Below are 21,017 nucleotides of genomic sequence, written 5' to 3'. Positions count from 1 at the left end.
ACCCTCTAAGAACAAATTTACGAAACATTGTATGTAATATGTAAATGTTATCGTACCTTTGACATCATCCTATACCGTTCGTTGAGAACAGGAAACGTAAACGGATTTCAATTACATATTCCGTATTTAACGCGGTTATATGATTTGTATTTTTATTTTAAATCCATTATATTCTTCCATAAGAATGTGCAGTGATACGAAAAAGAAGAATAAGAATCGATCTACTGTTTGTATAAAGCAGTGATGAAAGAAACGACGAAGAACAATTTAAGAGATTCTTTATTATGATAGTGTCACAAGGTAAAAATAATTTGCACACCTGTTTATTATTTGTATAAATTTTCGTTGATTTAATAAATAAAATAATTACGTACGACTAATCGACAATCGTACCGTTTGAATGACATTTATTCGTAGAATGTTCTCATTAACAAATAATGAAAACAAGTAATTTTATGTAAAAATTGTAACATATTCTTGAAGCAACCAATTTAATATCAGTTGTTTCTCTTTTCATATATATTCATTTCAATCTTACGGAAAAACGAAACTTTCTTTCCATCTCAATCAAAATGATTATGTAGGTATAATTCAATGGCTTTATTTTCGCTACTATAAAAAGTAATGTGTATGTAGTATATCCACTTGCAAGTACTAATAAAAAAACTGAGATAAGGTGATGTAATCTATAAGTTCTGTATTTGTTTGTCAAGTAGGTTGTACCAGGAGGATGATAATTAAGTAGTCTTTTCCTTGTACATAATGAGGGATAATTGCATCGACCATGGACATAATTAATATAGAAGATGTAGAAGGTAGTGTTAGACCATCAAAGAACTCTTCGTCGATACAATGCAATTGCATAAATTCAAATTCGATATGTTACATTGTTGTAACGATCACTACTTTGGCTCTCTTGGGAGCAATAGTTTTCATCTGCAGAGACTACATCAAAGTGCTGCTTTATTGGATTGAACATCAAAACATATGGATAGTCACTATAATATTTATTGCCTTGTTCACGGTGGTCTCATTTCCCATTGTGATTGGTTATCTATTCCTTATTATAGCCAGTGGATATCTTTTCGGCATATTAAGAGGTATTATGATGGTGGTATTATCAGCTAATTTGGGAATAGCCATAGCACATGTTACTCTTAGTGTATTGTCATCGAAACTGCCAATTGGCGCACTCTTACAAAATGATACTGCAAGAGCAATACTCAGAGTTATATCTGGACCACAGGCTTTCAAAGTCGTGCTGTTTGCAAGATTGACTCCTATTCCATTTGGTCTGCAAAACACTATTTTTGCAGTATGTACCATTGCTTCTTCTTTTTTTTTTAACATTATATGTATTAATGCATCTAATTAAAACAATAAAATAAAATTAATACTTAGGTAAGCAACATGGGTGGCATCCAATATCATTTAGCTAGTGCATTAGGTTTATTACCAGCTCAAATAATTAACATTTATTTGGGCAGTAGTCTGCGGTCCATGCAAGATGTTCTTGAAGATAGATCAACAGCAGCAACTGGTTACATTGTCTTCTGTTTTCAGGTAAGAGTTCATTTAAAAATAATAATTAAGATATGTCTTATTAATAACCAATGTATTTATTTCATTTTCAGATTCTAATAGGTGTTTCATTAATGGTGTATGTTGTGCAAAAAGCACGAAGAGAACTTCAGTTGGCATTATTAGAATCAGACTTGGCCTCAATGGCTGATTCCTCTCATTATCTTCTTGATACATTACCAGATTCTAAGATAGTTTTGACGAATTTACTCGCCTAAGACTCTTATGTAATTTTTATTTCTGCAGCGGGTACATGCATATTTTATGTTAGCGATATTATTTACACTGTTCATATATTTCTTTTCCAAATTCAAAATATTTAAAATATTTCATCACTGGACAACATAATTTAATATAAAAAATTTAATGTCATTTAATTATTGAACAGAAAGAAATAATTTTACAATTGGTATCTGCATACATAATATTATCGTAAAAAAACTGAGTATTTTGTGATACAAAAAGTAATTAATCGCTAGTTATTTAATTAAATATGATATAGAGAGAATCTGCAAACAATAACAGGAACAAATAGTGTTTCGCATACATACACAATTTTTTACTATAATAAGATTTCTACATTTTGTGCCAAATTTTATTTTTGACTAGGAAACCTCTCCATGTCTTATGTCTTCATTTACTCTATATAAATTTTGTCGCATTTGTATTTGTTAATAATGTACTATTAGCAGCATTCTACATTTTTTAAAACTTACCCCAGTATAATGTGTTTAAAAACAAGTCTTCCAAAAATATAATAATTTCTAAAATATACGTATATCGTTGCTTGAAGATTTGGAGACAAAATACAATTATAAAAGTACAAGAAACATGGAAGTCCTTGAACTTTAATTTAAATTGAGGGAGGAACGGTAATTTAAGAAAAATTAACTTTTATTTTTTGCTTTATGTATATACTTCCGCTTCTATAATGTTTTTAAAGTGAAATATGTCTAAAATATTTACGTTTACGAAAATCTATGCAATCACTAGTTATACCGACGATACAAAAACAATTGTGACAATGAAGTCGGAATGCATTTGATCGAGAAGACTGAAATTACAATGGCTGAAAATGTGACAAATTTTCAAATTAATTTATTATTATGTCAGCAAATAAGTATTCCTGAATTTAACATAAATATATGTTCCATGCAATATATTCTTATTTAGAATCAAGAAAAATGTACAAAAGTTGAAGAAAAATCATTTTATTGCCAAATATATTGTTTATCTATACTGTGAATAATCAATTTAACTTAACAGTAGTCACACAATTTGCATGCTAACTTAATTTAATAACACTACAAAAACTGTATTGTACAAATTGTAACATAAATAATGTAAATTATAACTGATTGTACCAAATAAAAGGGATTGTGTTTATATGTTCTTTTTGAACTATATTTCGTTTATAATTATACTTTCAAGTGTTTCTGTTGATGTTTTTCTAACACCTTCTTAATTACATTGAATGTAAAGTCCGCATCCTGTTTGCTTACACACAGAGGTGGTTTTAATCTCAATACCTGTGCATTTTAAATAAGAATATTCATACGTTGAATATTGTAAATATTTATAGTACAATTTTTGATTCACTTACGTTTGCATATAATCCTCCTTTGCCGAGAAGGACACCCATATCTTTTATGTCTTCGAAAATCTCGGTCATACATTCGTTTGCTAATGGTTCTTTCGTTCCTGAATTTGAAATTAATTCTATGCCGATGATTAGTCCTTTACCTCTAACATCGCCTACGATATTTGGGAATTCCAATAGAAAAGAATTCAAACGATTGATCAAGTACATGCCAACGATATGCGCATTTTCTTGAAGTCCCTCTTCTTCGATGATCTGCAATTAATTTATTAAAATATTACAGTTCAAAAAAACTTCACAGGTATTAAATATACTTACGTCAAGCACCGTCGTTCCCACGGCACATGCAATCGGATTTCCACCGAAAGTATTGAAATGCAATGCAGCATTTAGACTATTGGCTATTTCGGTGGTAGTGACTACCGCGCCAAGAGGAAATCCATTTCCCATACCTTTTGCCAGTGTCACTATATCAGGTAGCACCCCATGACTTTCGAAGCCCCAAAAATGTTCACCAGTTCTACCAAATCCAGTTTGAACTTCATCCGCTATACAAAGACCGCCTTTGTCACGGATATAATTGTACACCCTTTGAAGAAAACCTTTGGGATATTGTACTGCTCCTCCGACTCCCTAACAAGTAACATTTATGATTAATTGAAAAGAAAATATTCTTGCAGTACGATAGTTTTTCCAAATTATGAGAGTACCTGAATACTCTCAGCTATGAACGCAGCTATACCCTGTGCACGGGGCAAACTAAAACGAAACGTATCCTCAAATTCAGTGAAATACTTCTCTGATGCTACGCATTTTTCATTGTTACAGTCACAATGCCTATTTGCTTGCACTAATGAGTCCCTGCATTTTGAACCACCCCACTGACCTCTATAAACATCTGGATAGGTCACCTGAAATCAGATCTTCTATGAAAATAAGTTTGATCATTTATTGTATAACAGAATATGGCTCTACATAAGATCGGCACCCACGTGCAAATATCCGGGTGGTTGTACAACAAATGGGTACCTCCAAGTACTTATAGCAGTGGATGCTACCGTCCCATAAGTTGCTCCATGATAACCATTTTTCAGTGAAATGATGCTATGATTACGTGTGTGAACTCTAGCCATTAAGAATGCTAATTCATTTGCCTCTGAACCGCTATTCGTTAAATAAACTACTTTTAGCTTTTCCGGAAATTTTTTAGTTAATTTCTTTACATATTCATGTAAACGAGGTTGCATATATGCTGAGGATACATGGTTTAATTTTGTTGCTTGTTCAGTTATAGCTGCAACTATTTTCCTAAATAATAAAAATAAGAAGACCATCACTTTGTTATTTAACTTATATCTTCTTTGCAAATTGTATATTTACGGATGAGAATGTCCAACAGATATTGTAGCAACACCACCAAACATATCCAAATAACGTTTCCCACGATGATCCCACAACCATTGTTTATGACCTTCATGAATAATTAAGGGTTTCTTATAAAATGGTCTTAAAGAAGGAGACACTATTGACTCATGTGCTTTCTTTATCTCTTCGTAATTTAAACCCTAAACATAACAAGCTGTTAGCACAAGGAGAGTCCAAAGATAGTATTATTGCAGTAAAAAAATATCTCACCATGTAAGTTGAAGGTATGTGTTTACAGTCCGGCATTTTCAGAGAATCCGTTATATTAGTTGCCAAAGATCTTGTTTGATTAGTGAACTCTATCAAAATGATCAAAATTATGTTACTCGTAGAAATGAAATTTAAAAATTTGTGTACTTTACTTTCAAAAACCGGAAGTTATTCAGTTCGCCCAAGATTTGAATTTAGATTACTGATTTGTATGTGCTTAAGTTTCTTAAAAAATATATTGAAATGCTTACTATTTGAGTTTTTATACCGAACATTTGCATATATTTTGACGATATTGTGTACCGACATATCAATGTTACGTTATTTATAAAGTAGCGTATTATAAAACACGTTTTCACTACTGAACAATCAACTCTTTTCTGGCAACACCCCATGTCTACTTGTACTTAAATCTAAAAGTTAAACGAGTTTATTTTCATTCGAACGCTCATGTATAAAATATGGGTATATTGAATAATGTATAAACAGAGAAACCAAAAGAGCTCCTTTTGTGATACATACACATAGAATATTCAAAATAAACAATGGTGTGCCTGGTAAAATAATCAACGATTCAATACATTTAAAGCAACTTTATTTATGCATGTGATTTACGTACATAAATTACTCATCTATTGATATGTTTTTGTTCTCTTTTTCTATACTTTCTTGTATGTACAATGGCTCTACTACTGCTGATTTTAGTTTAAATACAATAGGTATATGATTTAAAACAGGATTCGTTTTTTGCAAACATCTTATCCATGATAGTAGAGAATCTTTGGAGGATGTGCCAGTGAGACATATTGCATAATATACACCATCATCTTGTTCGTGTATATTAACAGGTATATGAATGTGCAGTTTCTCCCAAAAAGGAATTTCTATATTGTTGACATCTAAAAGGAAAATGGTAAAATCATGTAGTTTTATTATAATATAATTTGTATTTATTTATATGGATATATATTTACCATCCCCATTAGTATGAACAATTTCACGTTTAATTGGATCTCCTTTCAATACAAAATAATCTAAATGGTTATCCATAACCCAAACCTTAAAAGGTCCTTCAATATTTAAAGGCTGAGAGGTAGGTTGTACAGCAAGTAATTCTTGCTGTGTTCTACTCATCGCAGATATAATCCATGTATCATCCACAGCATCTACTACATCCTTTGTGCTATATTCTGTAACTTTGCTTAACAAATCTTTGCTAGATAAAGCTTTTATAGCATAACCAGCTAGCACTTTCGGATCATTAGGTGTAGGAGATGGGACACGCCAAGGATTTAATCTAGAAAATTTTGGCTGCCAATACATCATGCGCCAAAACTTCATAATGGGCAAGCTGACTGAACCAAAGATATTCAAAATTATTTCCTGCATCTCATAATCAGGTATTACACGATTATCTTCCATTTTTTGCAACAATTTAAGGGCTGTATCTTGCTGCTTTGGAAAATAATACGACATGATTTGATACTTATTTCTTGCTATGTATTGTCCCTTAGGAAATACGTCCATCAATGTTTTATAAACTTCTAGATCTTTGTGCACACCAAATTCCTCCATGTATTTCATAGCATGCAAAATAAATTCTGCATGTCCAGTTCTTAAACGATTTTCCTTAGAATATAAATGTACAACATCTAAATATGTTTGTCTTTCTTTTTTTTCTGATTGTTGGAAAGGATAAGTAACACTTGATGTATTCTTAGACTTGTTTGTGTTGTATAGAATATTGTTATTATTGTGTATGTAATTTACAAGTGCTAACTGTACAAATTTCGATTTTTTAGATATTCCAATTTTATATAACGCAGGAAATTTTTGTATTAATAATTCCATTTTAATTACGTTTTTATGATCTATCTCATTAAAATATATTGCAATATATTGTGCACACTGTACTTGATGTTAATAACAAGATAGTTCTTGTATATATTCTTGAATAAATTTATATTAAATTAACTTTTCGAACCGTTGTTTATGATAGATGTAACATAATTTTTATATTCGGTAATGAATTTCATTATTGCACTCTTCTTTTACATTAGTTTCACGATTTTATTCAAAGTAATCAATACTACGGTGCATTGATTTCTGCTGTTAAATTATACCGACAGAGTAAATTACACCAGCGATAGTGGCGACATCCGACAGTACCAACAAGTGCCAATTAGTAAGTGGCAAAACGCTCAAGCTGTTAACCAAAATCTAGCCAAAAATTGTTGATAAATTTGTCTGTCAGCATCTGAGTTGTCATTGCTGTTACAGTACTATATATTGTACATATATAATTTCTATTTTCGGGGCTTGGCAAAACATATTGAGAACCCCTGTCATTACGGAGATCAAAAATAGAACAGTTTTAAATTAAATTTAAAATTAAAAATTGAGTAATATATAAGTATGTACATATGTAATTGTTTCATACACTAAAGTGTATGAATACATTTTACGACTAATAGCTTGACATTACATAAATATTCAAATTATGTGTGTCAAATGTATTTTCCAAGTTAATTAAATCATTTTAGCATGAAAAGATATACAAAGTTACACCTTCATCGTGACATAATAGAGGATAAACAAAAGATTCGTGAATCTATTTTTCGTAATGAAAAAATTGTATACGATTATTAAAATTCTTACAAAAGAATGTTTCTGCACCTGACGTTACAGGATAGGAATGAAGAAATGACCGAATGTTAGTAGTGCATAAGATTAAAATTTATATAATTTTAATATAAAGAAACAAATCGTTCTAGTTTCTGTGATAAATACTGAATGGGCTATTTATATTGTACATATTGTTAAATATTCTGCAAGTATGAATCCAATGTTTAAAATACTCTTGTCCTACTGCTGGGGAAATATGTATTTAATAATTGGGCTAAGCATGGGCTTAAGCCTCAGTATGATGTCAATGACTATCGATATGGATGAATATGACATTAATGCAGATCATCAAATGCCTTATTCGAATTATCCAGATGACTTAGATGAATATGAACCAAAGATAAATATCAATAGTAAACCACAACAGGCACAAAGAGTACCAAAAACACTGATACGTCCAAGATATTATTCTACAGAGCTTGGAATTAGAGAAAAATTATTTGTAGGAGTGATCACAAGTCAACAACATTTGCATAGTAGAGATATAGCAATTAATAAAACAGTGGCCCATATCGTGGATAAAATACGTTACTTCATTTCTATACCAGAGGGAACCAAGCCTAATGTTAGCCTTCCTGGTATAGTTGGGTTCACAGACACCAGGAGTATTTTGAAACCATTCCACACTATGAAATATATAATTGACAATTATCTAGAAAATTATGATTACTATTTCTTGATTAAAGATGTAAGCTACATCAATGCCAAGAAATTAGTTGAATTTGTTACCAAGATCAGTGTAAGTCAAAAGGTTCATATGGGTGTTCCTGGAAACATTCAAAGCTATTGTTCTTTAGGTAAGAAGATTGAAATCGGAGCGTTATTTCTGTAACATTATTTTTTTATTAATAAAAATTTCTGATTGACTTTCAGAGTCAGGAATACTCTTGAGTAATTCAGTGGTACAAGAATTAAAAAACAATTTGGACTGGTGCGTGAAGAATGCTTATTCTGATTCAGACAATGTTAATTTTGGTCGATGTGTTGTTCACTCTTCGTCAATGGTTTGTTCTGATCAGACACAAGGACAGCAATACCAATTTACCCAGCTGAAACCCACATTTTTATTCAAACAAAACTTTAAGGATCTAGCTGAAAATGAGGAGTTTTTAAATTCATTTGTAATATACCCAATATATGATCATCTGCTTATTTACAAATTCAACACTTATTTTGCAGCGGTATGATTGAATGTTAATTTATATTTAACAATAATTATTTATGGCTTATTCCTATTCCATATCGCTTTCAGATGAAATCCATTGAAATTCAGAGGCAAATCTCCGACATCAGAAAATCGATTTCAGATACAGCATATTTGGGCCCGTCACAGGATCACAATGTTTCTTGGCCCATTGGCAATCAACCAGGGAACAAAGCATCCAGTCGTTTCGATATTTTACGATGGACATGCTTTAATGAAACTCACATGTTCTTCGAAACTGATTTTTCAACCGTGCAGAGATTGAAAGCTAATGCAAAGTTTGATATCGACCGAATAATTAACGTAACAGCCTCCAATGTTATCGACAACTCTCGACAAGAATTGAAATTCAAAAAATTACTAAACGGATACCAAAAGTTTGACGCGTCCCGAGGAATGGATTACATATTAGACATAGCGTTCACCAACATAATTACTGGTAAAGAAATAAGAAAACGAATCGAAATTTGCAAGCCTCTTGGCAAAGTTGAGATTCTGCCTGTTCCATATGTGACAGAAAATACAAGAGTGAATGTATTATTGATTGTTGATTCGTCAAAGAAGCAGGCTGCATTAAATTTTCTCGAACAATATGCCATAGACTGTATAGAAAAAAAGTACAAAACTTTTTTGATGATGGTAGGTGTTTCCATAATTTTTTTCTTCATACTTATTTTCGTGGGAATCCTTTTAATACAATCTTTTAATAGGCTCTTTTATACAATTTTGGTACCACATCGAAAGGCAAAGAAGATGTGTTTCATGACGTTAAACAATACGCGCTAATGCTGGCTGAAAAGTACAAAAAAAGTCAGTCGAAAATAACTTGGCTTTCTATTCGTTTACCAAGTAATGTAACATCTATTGACTTGGATCCAATGTTAAATATTGCTGTCACAGATTTATGTATTCGAAAGTTTTCACCAGAGAGTTTGATACTATTCGCTGAGACAGGAACACAACTGCGGTTGGATTATTTAAATAGAGTATGTTTGTTACTTACCGTAACTACTGCTGTATTTCAACAATGCAAATTAATTTACATGTTCATGTCCAGATTCGTATGAATACAATCAGTCAGTATCAAATATTCAGTCCGATACCGTTTGTGGAGTTTCAACCTGACATAGTTCACATAAACGATGCGAAACACGTTGATACCGACATCAATCGTAATCATGGAAGATACGATGATTACAATTATAATAATATTGCGTTTTACGTCAGAGATTACAATACAAGTAAGTGATTAAAAAAAAAAGTTGAGAATGTTTACTATACTTAAAGCAAAGAAGGATTAAGATCGCTTTCTTAAATGTTACAGTGCGGAGAATGGTCGAGACTAGCATTCCAATAACACACTCCGATAGGGACATTCCACCTCTCTTAAAACTATCTCACGATCTACCTGTTACATCTCTCTACGAAATGTTTGTTTCCTTCAGTAATGCACATATATTGAGGGCAGTGGAGCCAGCCTTAAAAGTCAAATATAAAAACATTGACTGCAGTAATGCCTACAGTAATATGTACAAAGTTTGCGACCGGTCAAGGATTTTCCATTTGGGACGACGTAGTCAGCTCGCAAGATTGATATTAGATTACCAAATTTATAAGAATAATTTGTATCAGTCGTAAATTATTCTTTTTTCTTTTTAATTAATGTATAAAAGTCTTCATTTACATGAGCACAATGAAAGCTTGTTATTATCGGATTAAAAAATGACAGTAATCTCTATAGTACAAAAACGTGGTAACGCGAGGAAACGTTGTCAATCAATTATTGATATAACTAATTGTATTTGCATATAATACGATTCGTATTATGAAGAATACTTTATTAAATTTATACAATTTCGTATAAATAAATATTTTACGAAGAATAAAATCGTTTATCAATTTTGTGTATACGTCATATACTACGACATTTTCCATGCTAAGACGAAATTTTATGCATAGAATCAATCGGATGTACCATATATAACATTCAGATATCAGCAGCGTTCGGAAAACAATACAAAAATCAATTTCAACAAATTAAACAATTGAGAATACTTTTGCCACTTTTCTAGGAAGTGCGTAAAAAGTTTTGGCAAGATTTCTACCTTCGAAATATATAAGAAAATAAAGATCAAAACATTACACTAAATATTAGTCAATAATAATTGTACAATCCCTAATACCTTATAAATAAATGTACATACATAACATTACTGTTTGCAACCGTTACTTTTCCCATGTATTTATTACTGGAAAATGTAAAAGTTACCCGCTACATATAGAATATGTGGAGCATCCTTACAAACTGGCTATACAAATTTTTTTCTGTGATGTAGAACATAGTTAACAGTTCTTCTATTTCACTGTCATTTATTTCTCGACAGACCACAACAAATGATACGCCGAAAAGAAGAACAATGTTTGCCATGCTATTGCATGTTATTTATGTATACCCTACCACTAATCGCTGTCAGACTCTGATTCCGATAGCTTCAAGTCCTCAGTTAAAAGATTATCTGGCATACTGTGCATATGTCCTGAAGAAAGTATAAAATCGACTGTTTTAGAATACTGTGAGTAAGTAGGATATAGCTAAATAATGATTAAATAAAAATTGTAAATACGCACCATTACTTCCTGGTATCACTGGAACAGTTTCCATTTCGGATTCGCTATCTGAACTATCCGAGCTCGAGCTGCTTGTAACAGAATCACTGAGAGCACCCTCATCACTGTCTATGTTTACTGGAAGTTTTATGGTCGGTTGAGGATTCACAGCAGGAGAAGGTCTTGGAGGTACAGAAGCATTTGTAGCTGGGAATGATCCAGATGACATTAAAGGGCAGTCATCGATATCCGAGCCGATCATTGGCAAACTAGCCAAGGTTGGTGCAGTAGATGATTGTACTGGTGAACTAAAGTTTTGTGTTTTTAGTGAGTTTAGAAAAAAATCTTAATGTATAATAATATGATTACTACATAGGAAAAGAATTAGATTATTCTAGGTCTGAAATCTTTAATAATTTGCATTATTACTGGAGTCATACTTCTAGTATCTTCTGCTAAGATTACAGCTGTTAGAAATACAGTCCCACTAACAAAATTTAACAATTCTCTGCACTCAATAATAAAAGGTACGTAAATACCTATTAATAGAAGTGGTAGGTGGACTCTTGCCATGATAGGGAGAAACTCTAAGAGGACTAAATTGTTTTGAAGGCAACTGAACACTAGGTTCTCTTTTCTTTCCACTTGTAACTTTCGTTCTCCCAGTTGCTCTACCATGGGTGGGGCTTCTTTTGTTTTCTACTGGAGTTATAGGTCTGCCACTACTATTTGACCCAGGAACTCCTAAATGTGACTGTGACTTTGGTTCAGTTCTAAAAAATTATTTATCATGTATCAACCACTTCCATCTATAATACACAAATTGCTAGGATAAGATCTAACTGTACCTAGTCTTTTTAACTTGTATGTTCGCTGTCAATTTCTCTAATGTAATTTCTCCTGTATTTCTGTCTATTATAAGAACGCATTCCTTGTGATAAGGTCTTTGAGAACCTTTGAAGACTGTATGAGGAATTCCAGCACCATCTAAATGAGGTACAGTGACTGTCATAGTGTTGTTAGTTCCCACATCGACCCTAGCAACTTTGGAAACATCAACACTAGCTGGTTTAAAATCATCTGGAATTAAGAGGCTAATGTGAATGTGTGAACTAAGGAGAACCAAGTTTGAAACTTGCTTAATTCATACACTAACATTTCAGGGTGTGAAAAGCGGTAGATCTGTTGTTGGTGAAGGTTGGTCCCAACTTCAGTTCTCGAATTTCGGAACCTAGACCGAGCCGCCCTGCCATGTCACGGCCGATGCCTTGGAAATTTGTTTCGGAGACAGAGGCAACCGATTTCATCGGGACCGTTTTGATTATTCGGCCTCCGTGAAAGTAACCGTGCAACGTGCTCGAAGCACAAGCAGTACCCAATAAATCTAGATTACCAATTTAATATTTTATCGGCCTGTCTGCCAAAATATGGCAGAGACGCGCACTCGCATTTTCCAGTAACAGCTGCTTGAGAAAGCTGTGCAATTTCTACTGTTACAGTGAACACACTTGGTTGTCCGTTCGATTGATTACTTGTATCTTAATAATCAATAAATAGGCATGGCAAGCGAGAAAACAGAATTAAACAATTACAGTTCGCACTACACGGTTCTTCGTTGACCTAGTTAAATCCAAGTACAATCTGGGTGCACAAAGATTCAACACTTATGGTTAATTTGTCAAATAATATCGAGAACACTTTTGACGAAACGAGAAATAACCAATCCTAAGAGTCTGTGTTCGTTCGATTGATTCGACCGCACTCTAGATGTATTACAATCGAATCATTCTCAAATTCTTGATAGACACACTATATCTGAAATTCTTAGGTTCTATTGAAAATTAACTCATCGAGTGTATGCACTGCACTACGTATGTACATACAGTAATGCCTCATCATAGTAAGCCCATGCGGGGGCAACCGGCTAAGAATTATGAAGCAGGTAGAGAAACTGCTTTTCTCTCATTGGTTGACGCTTCACAGCTAAACAGTGCTGCTCTTACAGTTTTAGACAAAGAGAGAAAGTGGTGAGTGAGTAAAAGAGCATGACATCAGCACACCACCAAGCGAAACAGATCACACTGATGATCAATATAGCTGTCTCACTTTAGCATGCTTGCGATCTCACTCCATTCGCGCATCTGTTTGCCTGGCGCTCCATCTGAAACACTTGGCGCGATATTCGACTTGTACTTTTCGCCCCGTAGGATTTTCGGCCACATAGTCCAGCGTATTTACGAACGTCTTGAAAATTATTTCTACAATTATCACAATTCTTGAAAAGCTACATTTTAGCTAATGATTTCTACTTTATGATTTACAAAATGTTAATTTAGAAATCCCAGTACTTATTAACTGGGACGGCTAACAATTAATAATCTACTGTACAAGAAGTAGTTTTGAAAGCAACGAATAATTTCTCAATTTTATATCATTTTTACTATTAACGATTTAAAAAACGAAGCTGAAACTTGCATTCATGGCTCACTCGCCATTTTTTCTCTTTGTCTAAAACTGTAAGAGCAATACTACATACCTAGCTGTGAAGCGTCCATCAATCATAGAAAAGCAGTTTCTGTACCTACCCTCTGTAAAAATATTTTTTATCTCTAAGAAATTTAGTGCGTAGCAAAATGCCGCAAAATTTAAAATCACATTGGTAAATTGAAAAATCTGTTTATTCTTTTCTTCAAGGGTATAAAAATGCAGTAACTGTTCAATATATTAATATTATTCACAGTTCATTCAAGGTTAATACCATAAAAATTTCTATGAAACAAAGAGAATATTGGGTTAAATCAGTACTTGGAATATCGTAGTAGTAGCAAAACTCGTCGATGAAAAATCGTTCGAAAACGAAGGAAGCGACCAGACTGATAACATTATAATTAGCGTTTTGCAACCCTACCAATGCAATCATTAACAGCTGTAACGTGGAAGCAATATTTTGTAACAACTGATGCCTTCTTATTTGTCTTTCTTTTCGTTTTGTCTGCAGCTGGAAAAATATTGGTAAAACGCCAAAGGAAAGTACTATGAGCCAAACCGTTTCGTTAATTCCATATTCGTTTAGGATACCAGTGGTAAACAGTGCCAAAGGTGCAACATCAACGACCTTGGAGTACCAATCGTAGAAAATCCTTAGGTACTTTACTAAAGTAGTTGCTGATGAGATGCATGGAGCTCCTGGAAGTAACATTGCTAAAAATAATGTGCTTAATGCTTGACACACATGATTCGGTACAAGTGCCGCTTTATTTACTATGTTTTATTGCGCTCAAACAATGAAACAGACAATATATATTCTGTAAAGTTTTCAGTGTTCTAAGAGGGCTATAAGAGTATTGAATTTTTAAATTATTCAATGTGCCCATCTAACAGCATTAGATAGTAAGAAATAAATTAAACACAAAAGACAGTTGTGTAGTTGTGAGATTAAATGTAAGAATGGATGTAGTAGTTGGAACTTGCGAGAAATAATATGAAAGGTTATTACTGTTACTATTATGGATTTAGTAATCTGAAATCAGTAGTTAAATCTCATATTTAAAAACGTGGAAATTAGTGAACTTCTTAATACGATAAATGTAAGTCAATGTTTAGTAACAGTTACTTTGATATGGAAAAGTCAATATTGAATGAGAAGAAATGAAAAATCTATCAATATTAGAGCTCCATGGCCAAAACTAAAGCATGCAAAGTAGTTTGACCATTAAGCCTAGTCAACATGCAAAAGCAATGTATAATTATACTTCTTAGTTAGCGAAATAAGGAATTTGGATAGACATTATACCTTGCGTGACAAGCATAAAGCAACTAATGTGCATGTTCAGTTAACTATGCAAACTTCTATCCAACATAATCAGTATCTTTTGCATGGTGATAATTGCGTGCAATCATTATCTTTGTTTCACAAGTCCTGTTCGAATCGGTGCGTAGGAGCTGCAATATTATTTCTCACCTGTTCCAACGACATGGAAAAGCTACTAACGACGAACTAAAAACACATCATCCTCCGCTAGAGTTCTATGTTCGAAAGTCAAGTACAATACCCTCATGTAGTTTCATACCAACTAATCCTCTGCATGACCCCCAATAATTTATTAGTCATACTTTTTGGGGGCTCTGTACAGATAATGTTGTTTTAAAAAATATACTAGACGGATATCAAGATGCAGGATAATGTAAACATCGAAGAGTACTTCCTTACCAAACCTAAGAATCCCTATGACGGAGTGTGAAAGTAGAGTTTGGAAGGCACGAAGTGACCAGACACTTGCTTTACTATATGGGTTGCTGATAGTGTTTATGCAACCAATTGTCACAATTAATTTGGCAAGGTGCGCTATAACACCACTGGGACAAACCATGGTCACCTTTTATTCACGAACACCTTGCTTCTCAGCGAGATTAATCTCGAGTTGCGAGATATATTATGCTGAATGAAAAGTTCCATGCGATTGCAATTTCAAATCAGCGGTGCACGAAAACCTTTTAGACTCGAATCAGTGACTTTTTTTCATTGATTCCTTTCATTCCTCGAGAATAGTTAGGTTAGAAAGATAAGTGACCAAACCACTGTAAATAGAACATCTATGCTATTTATGTACAATATGTTTTACTGCTCTGAATTATATATATATTCGAGTTTGGCACGTTGCTGTCATAGGCGGCAGCACATATGTATGTACTACACAACATCGTAGCGTGGACAATTTCGGACTAAAGAGGATCAGAAACGATTACATGTACAGCATAGATAGGATAATAGGATAGGAGTTAGATGTGTATGCACATCCATACATATGTATCGTGTTTTATTGTAGTTGCTCGTGAAGTTACATTGTGTTGACAAAATTAATAAAACCTAATTAAGCCGGTGAATAGAATCGATTTAAATTCATTATAAATAATGGGTCCGCCGAAGCGGTTTAAAAAAGATAATGGTACGAAATTAATTATCTTCTTAAATCAAATATATTTTTCGTAAATAATGATCTATAGTTGAGTGACAGGTTATGTGAGTACAAGTGACAACACATTTGAAGTTGTTTACTTTTACAGATCGAGGCAAATGGAAGAAACGTAAAGAAGATCCTGAAGAGTATAACGACGATGATTCTATAGACGATAATGAAGCAGACGGCGTGCCAGATGCAGCCAAAAATGATGTTGAAAAACAAGACGAAACAGCGTTGGAAGATGAGTTCGGCGCAAAAGATTATCGTTCTCAAATGATTTTGAAACCTGACTGTGCATCAAGACCACTTTGGGTGGTAAGACATTGGCATTAAATTGTTTTTTATAGTTATATTATTGGAAATTTTACATTAAACATTAAAACAAAATTATTTATTCAGGCACCGAATGGACACATTTTCTTAGAGTCCTTTTCACCTGTCTATAAACATGCACATGATTTTTTAATTGCTATCTCTGAGCCTGTGTGTCGACCAGAGCATATTCATGAGGTAAAATAATGATTATATTAGCAAATTTATGTTAGAATGTAAAATATTTTTAATACATTCATTTTATTTTATAGTACAAACTAACTGCTTACTCATTGTATGCTGCTGTTAGTGTTGGTCTTCAAACACATGATATTATAGAGTACTTAAAGAGACTTAGTAAGACTAGTATTCCTGATGGTATTATAGAGTTTATAAAATTGTGCACATTATCCTATGGCAAGGTAAAGCTAGTGTTGAAGCATAATAAATATTTCGTTGAATCACCTTATCCCGAAGTATTACAAAAATTATTGAAAGATCCAGTGATTCAAGAATGTAGACTGAGAAAAAATATAGAAGATGAAAAGGAAGAAATAATTACGAATGTTCAGAGCAAAACAAAAACTCCACAGGTAAAACTTATTAGCATGGGAGTAAATTGAGTGACCACAGTTTAAAGTATTTTGTTTACTTTTAGTTTGGAGCAAAAGCAGTGACTAATGTTCCAGTTGGAACAACAAAAGTGCCTGAGACTACCACTGATCAAGTTCCAGCAGAAGCTGCTGCAGTTCCAGAAGACATAACTACCTTTTATGATAAAATGGACAAAGAAGACGAAGACGAGGAAGAGGAGCAAGAATTAAAAACTGTTAGTTTTGAAGTAAATCAGGTGTGTACATTTTTTTAATTTATTTTAATAGTGCTCTTTGCTGTAACAGGAGTTTGTTACAGGAAAAAATTGAAGTCATACAGAAGAGATGCATAGAATTGGAGCATCCATTATTAGCAGAATATGATTTCCGCAACGATAGCGTAAATCCGGATATCAAGTGAGTGTAGCGGTCTGAAAAAAATTTGAAAACAATCCAGGAAGATCGATCAAATATGTTTAATGTGTTTCCAGTATCGATTTGAAACCGTCAGCAGTACTCAGACCTTATCAAGAAAAAAGTTTACGAAAAATGTTCGGTAATGGACGCGCCAGATCCGGTGTAATTGTTTTACCTTGCGGTAAGTGATTAAATTACCAATAATACTTTCCAACAGATATTTACCTTTCTTGTATTTTTCGGTAACACAGGTGCTGGTAAAAGTTTAGTCGGTGTAACAGCTTGTTGTACGGTACGAAAACGTGCGTTAGTATTATGCAACTCCGGAGTATCAGTGGAACAATGGAAGCAGCAGTTCAAAATGTGGTCCACTGCCGATGACTCGATGATATGTCGATTCACAAGTGAGGCCAAAGATAAACCAATGGGCTGTGGGATTTTAGTTACAACTTATTCTATGATCACACACACTCAAAAGCGTTCGTGGGAAGCTGAACAAACGATGCGATGGCTTCAGGAACAAGAGTGGGGAATCATGGTTTTGGATGGTAATTAAAGCTTATCATGAAACTACTTTTGGATTGAATTTTTGTAAATACATAATATAATTTTTAGAGGTACACACGATTCCTGCAAAAATGTTCAGAAGGGTTCTGACTATTGTCCAGTCTCATTGCAAATTGGGTTTAACTGCAACTTTGTTGCGTGAGGATGACAAAATTGCAGATTTAAACTTCCTTATTGGTCCCAAATTGTACGAAGCTAACTGGTTGGAACTCCAAAAAAGAGGTTTCATCGCGAGAGTGCAGTGCGCCGAAGTTTGGTGTCCCATGACACCAGAATTTTACAGAGAATACCTTGGTTGTAAAATGAGCAAAAAGTTGGTAAGTAATTGTATGTTATTTTAATGTGACAGCAATAGATTTTTAACTACATTTAATTTACAGTTACTCTACGTTATGAATCCTAACAAATTTCGTTGCTGCCAATATTTAATACGGTATCACGAAAGGCGTGGCGATAAGACGATTGTATTTTCAGATAACGTTTTCGCTTTAAAGCATTATGCCATTAAAATGAATAAACCATACATCTATGGTCCTACTAGTCAGGTACGTAAGGCAATGATAAACATTCAGTTAATTGCGAACTTGACACATTAACAGGATCACACGTTCGTATTTTAGAGTGAACGAATACAAATTTTGCAAAACTTCAAGTTTAACACCAAAGTGAACACAATATTCGTGAGTAAAGTGGCTGATACGTCGTTTGATTTACCTGAAGCTAATGTCTTAATTCAAATATCGTCGCATGGTGGTTCGCGACGTCAGGAAGCCCAACGATTGGGTAGAATTTTAAGAGCCAAAAAAGGTAAATTTCTATAACGAAAAATGAAATCTGTTTCGCTTGAAATGAAACATAAAATGTTACTTTTAGGTGCGATTGCGGAGGAATATAACGCATTCTTCTATACGTTAGTTTCGCAAGACACAATGGAGATGAATTATTCGAGAAAACGTCAACGGTTTCTCGTGAACCAAGGATACGCTTATAAAGTTATTACAAAACTCGCAGGAATGGATGAAGTATGTATCATCGCTTGGTAATTTTGCGGGCACACTTTCTAATGATTTCAATCTTAATTTTCTTTACTAAAACAGGAGCCAGACCTAATGTACGCGACTCGAGAAGAACAGGGACATTTACTGCAACAGGTTCTCTCAGCTAGTGACATGGACGCGGACGAAGAAAGAATACCTGGAGAGGGACCTAGACCTGTAAGTTCTACACTTTTAACGTATTTTCAATAATGTTCTAATTCCAATGAAATTATTATTACAGATTATGCGTAAGGCTGGTAATATGACTTCAATGTCGGGTGCTGACGATGCAGTCTACTATGAATACAGAAAAGCCCCTGGATCATCTACTGCAAACAAGCATCCATTGTTCAAGAAGTTCAGAGCATAATCATTCTTTGCCATAAGTGTATATAACTGTATTTCTCAAGTAGTATCGACTCTATGGCTAACAAAGAGAATCTTTTTATTGAAGAAAATTGTTAATAGAATGCGCTTTACAACAATGACAATCAATAATTCCCTTTACCTACATGAAACACTTGATGTCTTGTAGTTATTAGTACAGTCATGTGCTCGCTGGTACGATTTACGTGGCAGTAATGAAATTTACGTACATGTAAACCTTCGGTTCAGTTGACATAGTAATGCGATAAGGATATATCCGATAAGTCAGTTTACAGTAAGCGATAACTGTGTCCGTATTAAGATAGCACAGGATCTCTTATTTGCAGAGAACCCTTGTCAAAATCACGAAAAAATATTATATAAATATTAGACTGTGTACATATTTAGTTACGTTTTTCTAAATACATACTAAGTTAAACTGTAAAAGAAGCAACTGAAATAAATGAAAGACTATACACCGATTACCGTATCTTGTGACCTAACCGAGACTTACAATTCGATATTTGCATTTGGAAAATCAAGTACCTGCCCCAGGACAAGTTCTATCCCTAAGCTAACATATTCCTTTAAATTCAAACACTTGCTAGTATGCGCATGACAATAGATAAATAAGTGTAATTTAACGGTCCAACAAAATTGATAGAAATTAGCACAGGCGGACAAGACTTCGATGTTTGAAACTACACGAGGCTTCGAAAACAATATATATTAATGAAATGAATATTTAAACATTTGCATTTTTTTTTATTTACTAACATATCAAAGTGTTACAGTAAACTATAAGAACAGTAGTCATAGTCATTATATAATTTATATTTATAACGAAAATTCTCGATATACTCGATATTCTCGAAAACAAAAAGTTTCGAGACCCCGCACACTTCTGGTACCTACCATTTACAGTATTACCGGCAGATCTGAGAATACTAAGTCGCGATACATTAATACGAATACATAGTAATGCTAGAATAAAAACGATGGCTTAACTTTTCTATTTCTAATTTTTTGCCGCGATACGAAGGCAATTCGGAGGCCATGTGACACAGTTTGACGGTCACATATCTTGTAACTTCGCAGCTTTTCTTACCTGTCTCACACCCAAACAAACCATTTCATATTGTCTTCCGGGAATTCGCGTCGCGTGCCACAACACGCATTTGACCGACTCCGTCGAACCTTCGAAAGCATCGATGCAGCAACAAATTACATAGGCGAAAATTCGAATAGGCAATTCGAAAATTCGAATTTCCGAGAGAAATTACTATATTTGTTTGCTCATTTATTGAAATTTTTAAAATTTCCAAGAATCACATTCGAGAATTCCGATATATTCGAGAAACTCCATCCGTTCGAGATTCTCGGTGCTTTCGAGATACGTACTCGGCCGTTTCGAGATTCTCGATATTCTCGAGGCTTCGTCTCGTACTCATC

At 33.7% G+C, this 21,017-nt stretch overlaps 7 protein-coding genes across 10 annotated transcripts; 3 read left to right on the top strand and 4 right to left on the bottom strand.

The window, feature by feature from the left end:
* The first annotated feature begins 25 nt into the window (after positions 1 to 25).
* On the top strand, positions 26 to 2,967 carry LOC117229905 (transmembrane protein 64). 4 transcript variants are annotated; one of them, XM_033486826.2, is made up of 5 exons: positions 26 to 300; positions 585 to 628; positions 717 to 1,315; positions 1,402 to 1,563; positions 1,635 to 2,967. In XM_033486826.2, exons 3-5 carry the CDS (start codon positions 785 to 787, stop codon positions 1,797 to 1,799), a joined length of 858 nt encoding a protein of 285 aa, XP_033342717.1. In that variant the 5' UTR covers positions 26 to 300; positions 585 to 628; positions 717 to 784; the 3' UTR covers positions 1,800 to 2,967. The 4 variants fall into 4 exon arrangements, with proteins under 4 accessions (XP_033342717.1, XP_033342718.1, XP_033342716.1 ...); XM_033486827.2 differs by lacking the exon at positions 585 to 628 and having other exon boundaries at positions 727 to 1,315; XM_033486825.2 differs by lacking the exon at positions 585 to 628 and having other exon boundaries at positions 714 to 1,315.
* LOC117229903 (alanine--glyoxylate aminotransferase 2, mitochondrial) lies at positions 2,777 to 5,227 on the bottom strand. The gene is made up of 8 exons (XM_033486821.2): positions 5,068 to 5,227; positions 4,817 to 4,905; positions 4,562 to 4,746; positions 4,174 to 4,489; positions 3,892 to 4,092; positions 3,500 to 3,814; positions 3,185 to 3,436; positions 2,777 to 3,110 (listed from the first exon to the last, which is right to left on the bottom strand). The coding sequence occupies exons 1-8, from the start codon at positions 5,123 to 5,125 to the stop codon at positions 3,000 to 3,002; spliced, it is 1,527 nt and encodes a 508-aa protein (XP_033342712.2). The 5' UTR covers positions 5,126 to 5,227; the 3' UTR covers positions 2,777 to 2,999.
* Positions 5,228 to 5,394: 167 nt separating this feature from the next.
* ECSIT (evolutionarily conserved signaling intermediate in Toll pathway, mitochondrial) lies at positions 5,395 to 6,906 on the bottom strand. The gene is made up of 2 exons (XM_033486978.2): positions 5,791 to 6,906; positions 5,395 to 5,715 (listed from the first exon to the last, which is right to left on the bottom strand). Exons 1-2 carry the CDS (start codon positions 6,665 to 6,667, stop codon positions 5,441 to 5,443), a joined length of 1,152 nt encoding a protein of 383 aa, XP_033342869.2. The 5' UTR covers positions 6,668 to 6,906; the 3' UTR covers positions 5,395 to 5,440.
* Positions 6,907 to 6,989: 83 nt separating this feature from the next.
* Positions 6,990 to 10,915, top strand: Chpf (Chondroitin polymerizing factor). The gene is made up of 6 exons (XM_033486976.2): positions 6,990 to 8,298; positions 8,375 to 8,682; positions 8,754 to 9,344; positions 9,416 to 9,691; positions 9,763 to 9,946; positions 10,030 to 10,915. Exons 1-6 carry the CDS (start codon positions 7,653 to 7,655, stop codon positions 10,341 to 10,343), a joined length of 2,319 nt encoding a protein of 772 aa, XP_033342867.2. The 5' UTR covers positions 6,990 to 7,652; the 3' UTR covers positions 10,344 to 10,915.
* Eaf (ELL-associated factor) lies at positions 10,527 to 13,832 on the bottom strand. Its single transcript, XM_033486979.2, has 5 exons — positions 12,469 to 13,832; positions 12,161 to 12,392; positions 11,852 to 12,085; positions 11,334 to 11,620; positions 10,527 to 11,242 (listed from the first exon to the last, which is right to left on the bottom strand). Exons 1-5 carry the CDS (start codon positions 12,617 to 12,619, stop codon positions 11,166 to 11,168), a joined length of 981 nt encoding a protein of 326 aa, XP_033342870.1. The 5' UTR covers positions 12,620 to 13,832; the 3' UTR covers positions 10,527 to 11,165.
* A 140-nt stretch (positions 13,833 to 13,972) lies between these two features.
* Positions 13,973 to 15,928, bottom strand: LOC117229992 (uncharacterized). The gene is made up of 2 exons (XM_033486980.2): positions 15,523 to 15,928; positions 13,973 to 14,498 (listed from the first exon to the last, which is right to left on the bottom strand). The coding sequence occupies exons 1-2, from the start codon at positions 15,680 to 15,682 to the stop codon at positions 14,047 to 14,049; spliced, it is 612 nt and encodes a 203-aa protein (XP_033342871.1). The 5' UTR covers positions 15,683 to 15,928; the 3' UTR covers positions 13,973 to 14,046.
* Positions 15,929 to 16,035: 107 nt separating this feature from the next.
* On the top strand, positions 16,036 to 20,047 carry hay (ATP-dependent DNA helicase hay). Its single transcript, XM_033486975.2, has 14 exons — positions 16,036 to 16,258; positions 16,377 to 16,588; positions 16,673 to 16,783; positions 16,858 to 17,178; positions 17,244 to 17,435; positions 17,498 to 17,595; positions 17,670 to 17,776; positions 17,847 to 18,143; positions 18,211 to 18,479; positions 18,543 to 18,707; positions 18,783 to 18,969; positions 19,036 to 19,184; positions 19,260 to 19,376; positions 19,441 to 20,047. The coding sequence occupies exons 1-14, from the start codon at positions 16,225 to 16,227 to the stop codon at positions 19,567 to 19,569; spliced, it is 2,388 nt and encodes a 795-aa protein (XP_033342866.1). The 5' UTR covers positions 16,036 to 16,224; the 3' UTR covers positions 19,570 to 20,047.
* Positions 20,048 to 21,017: the final 970 nt, after the last annotated feature.

This window comes from Megalopta genalis, chromosome 2 (genome assembly GCF_051020955.1).
Source record: "Megalopta genalis isolate 19385.01 chromosome 2, iyMegGena1_principal, whole genome shotgun sequence".
Classification (NCBI taxonomy): Eukaryota; Metazoa; Arthropoda; class Insecta; order Hymenoptera; family Halictidae; genus Megalopta; species Megalopta genalis.
This window is presented reverse-complemented; position numbering and strand designations above follow the sequence as displayed.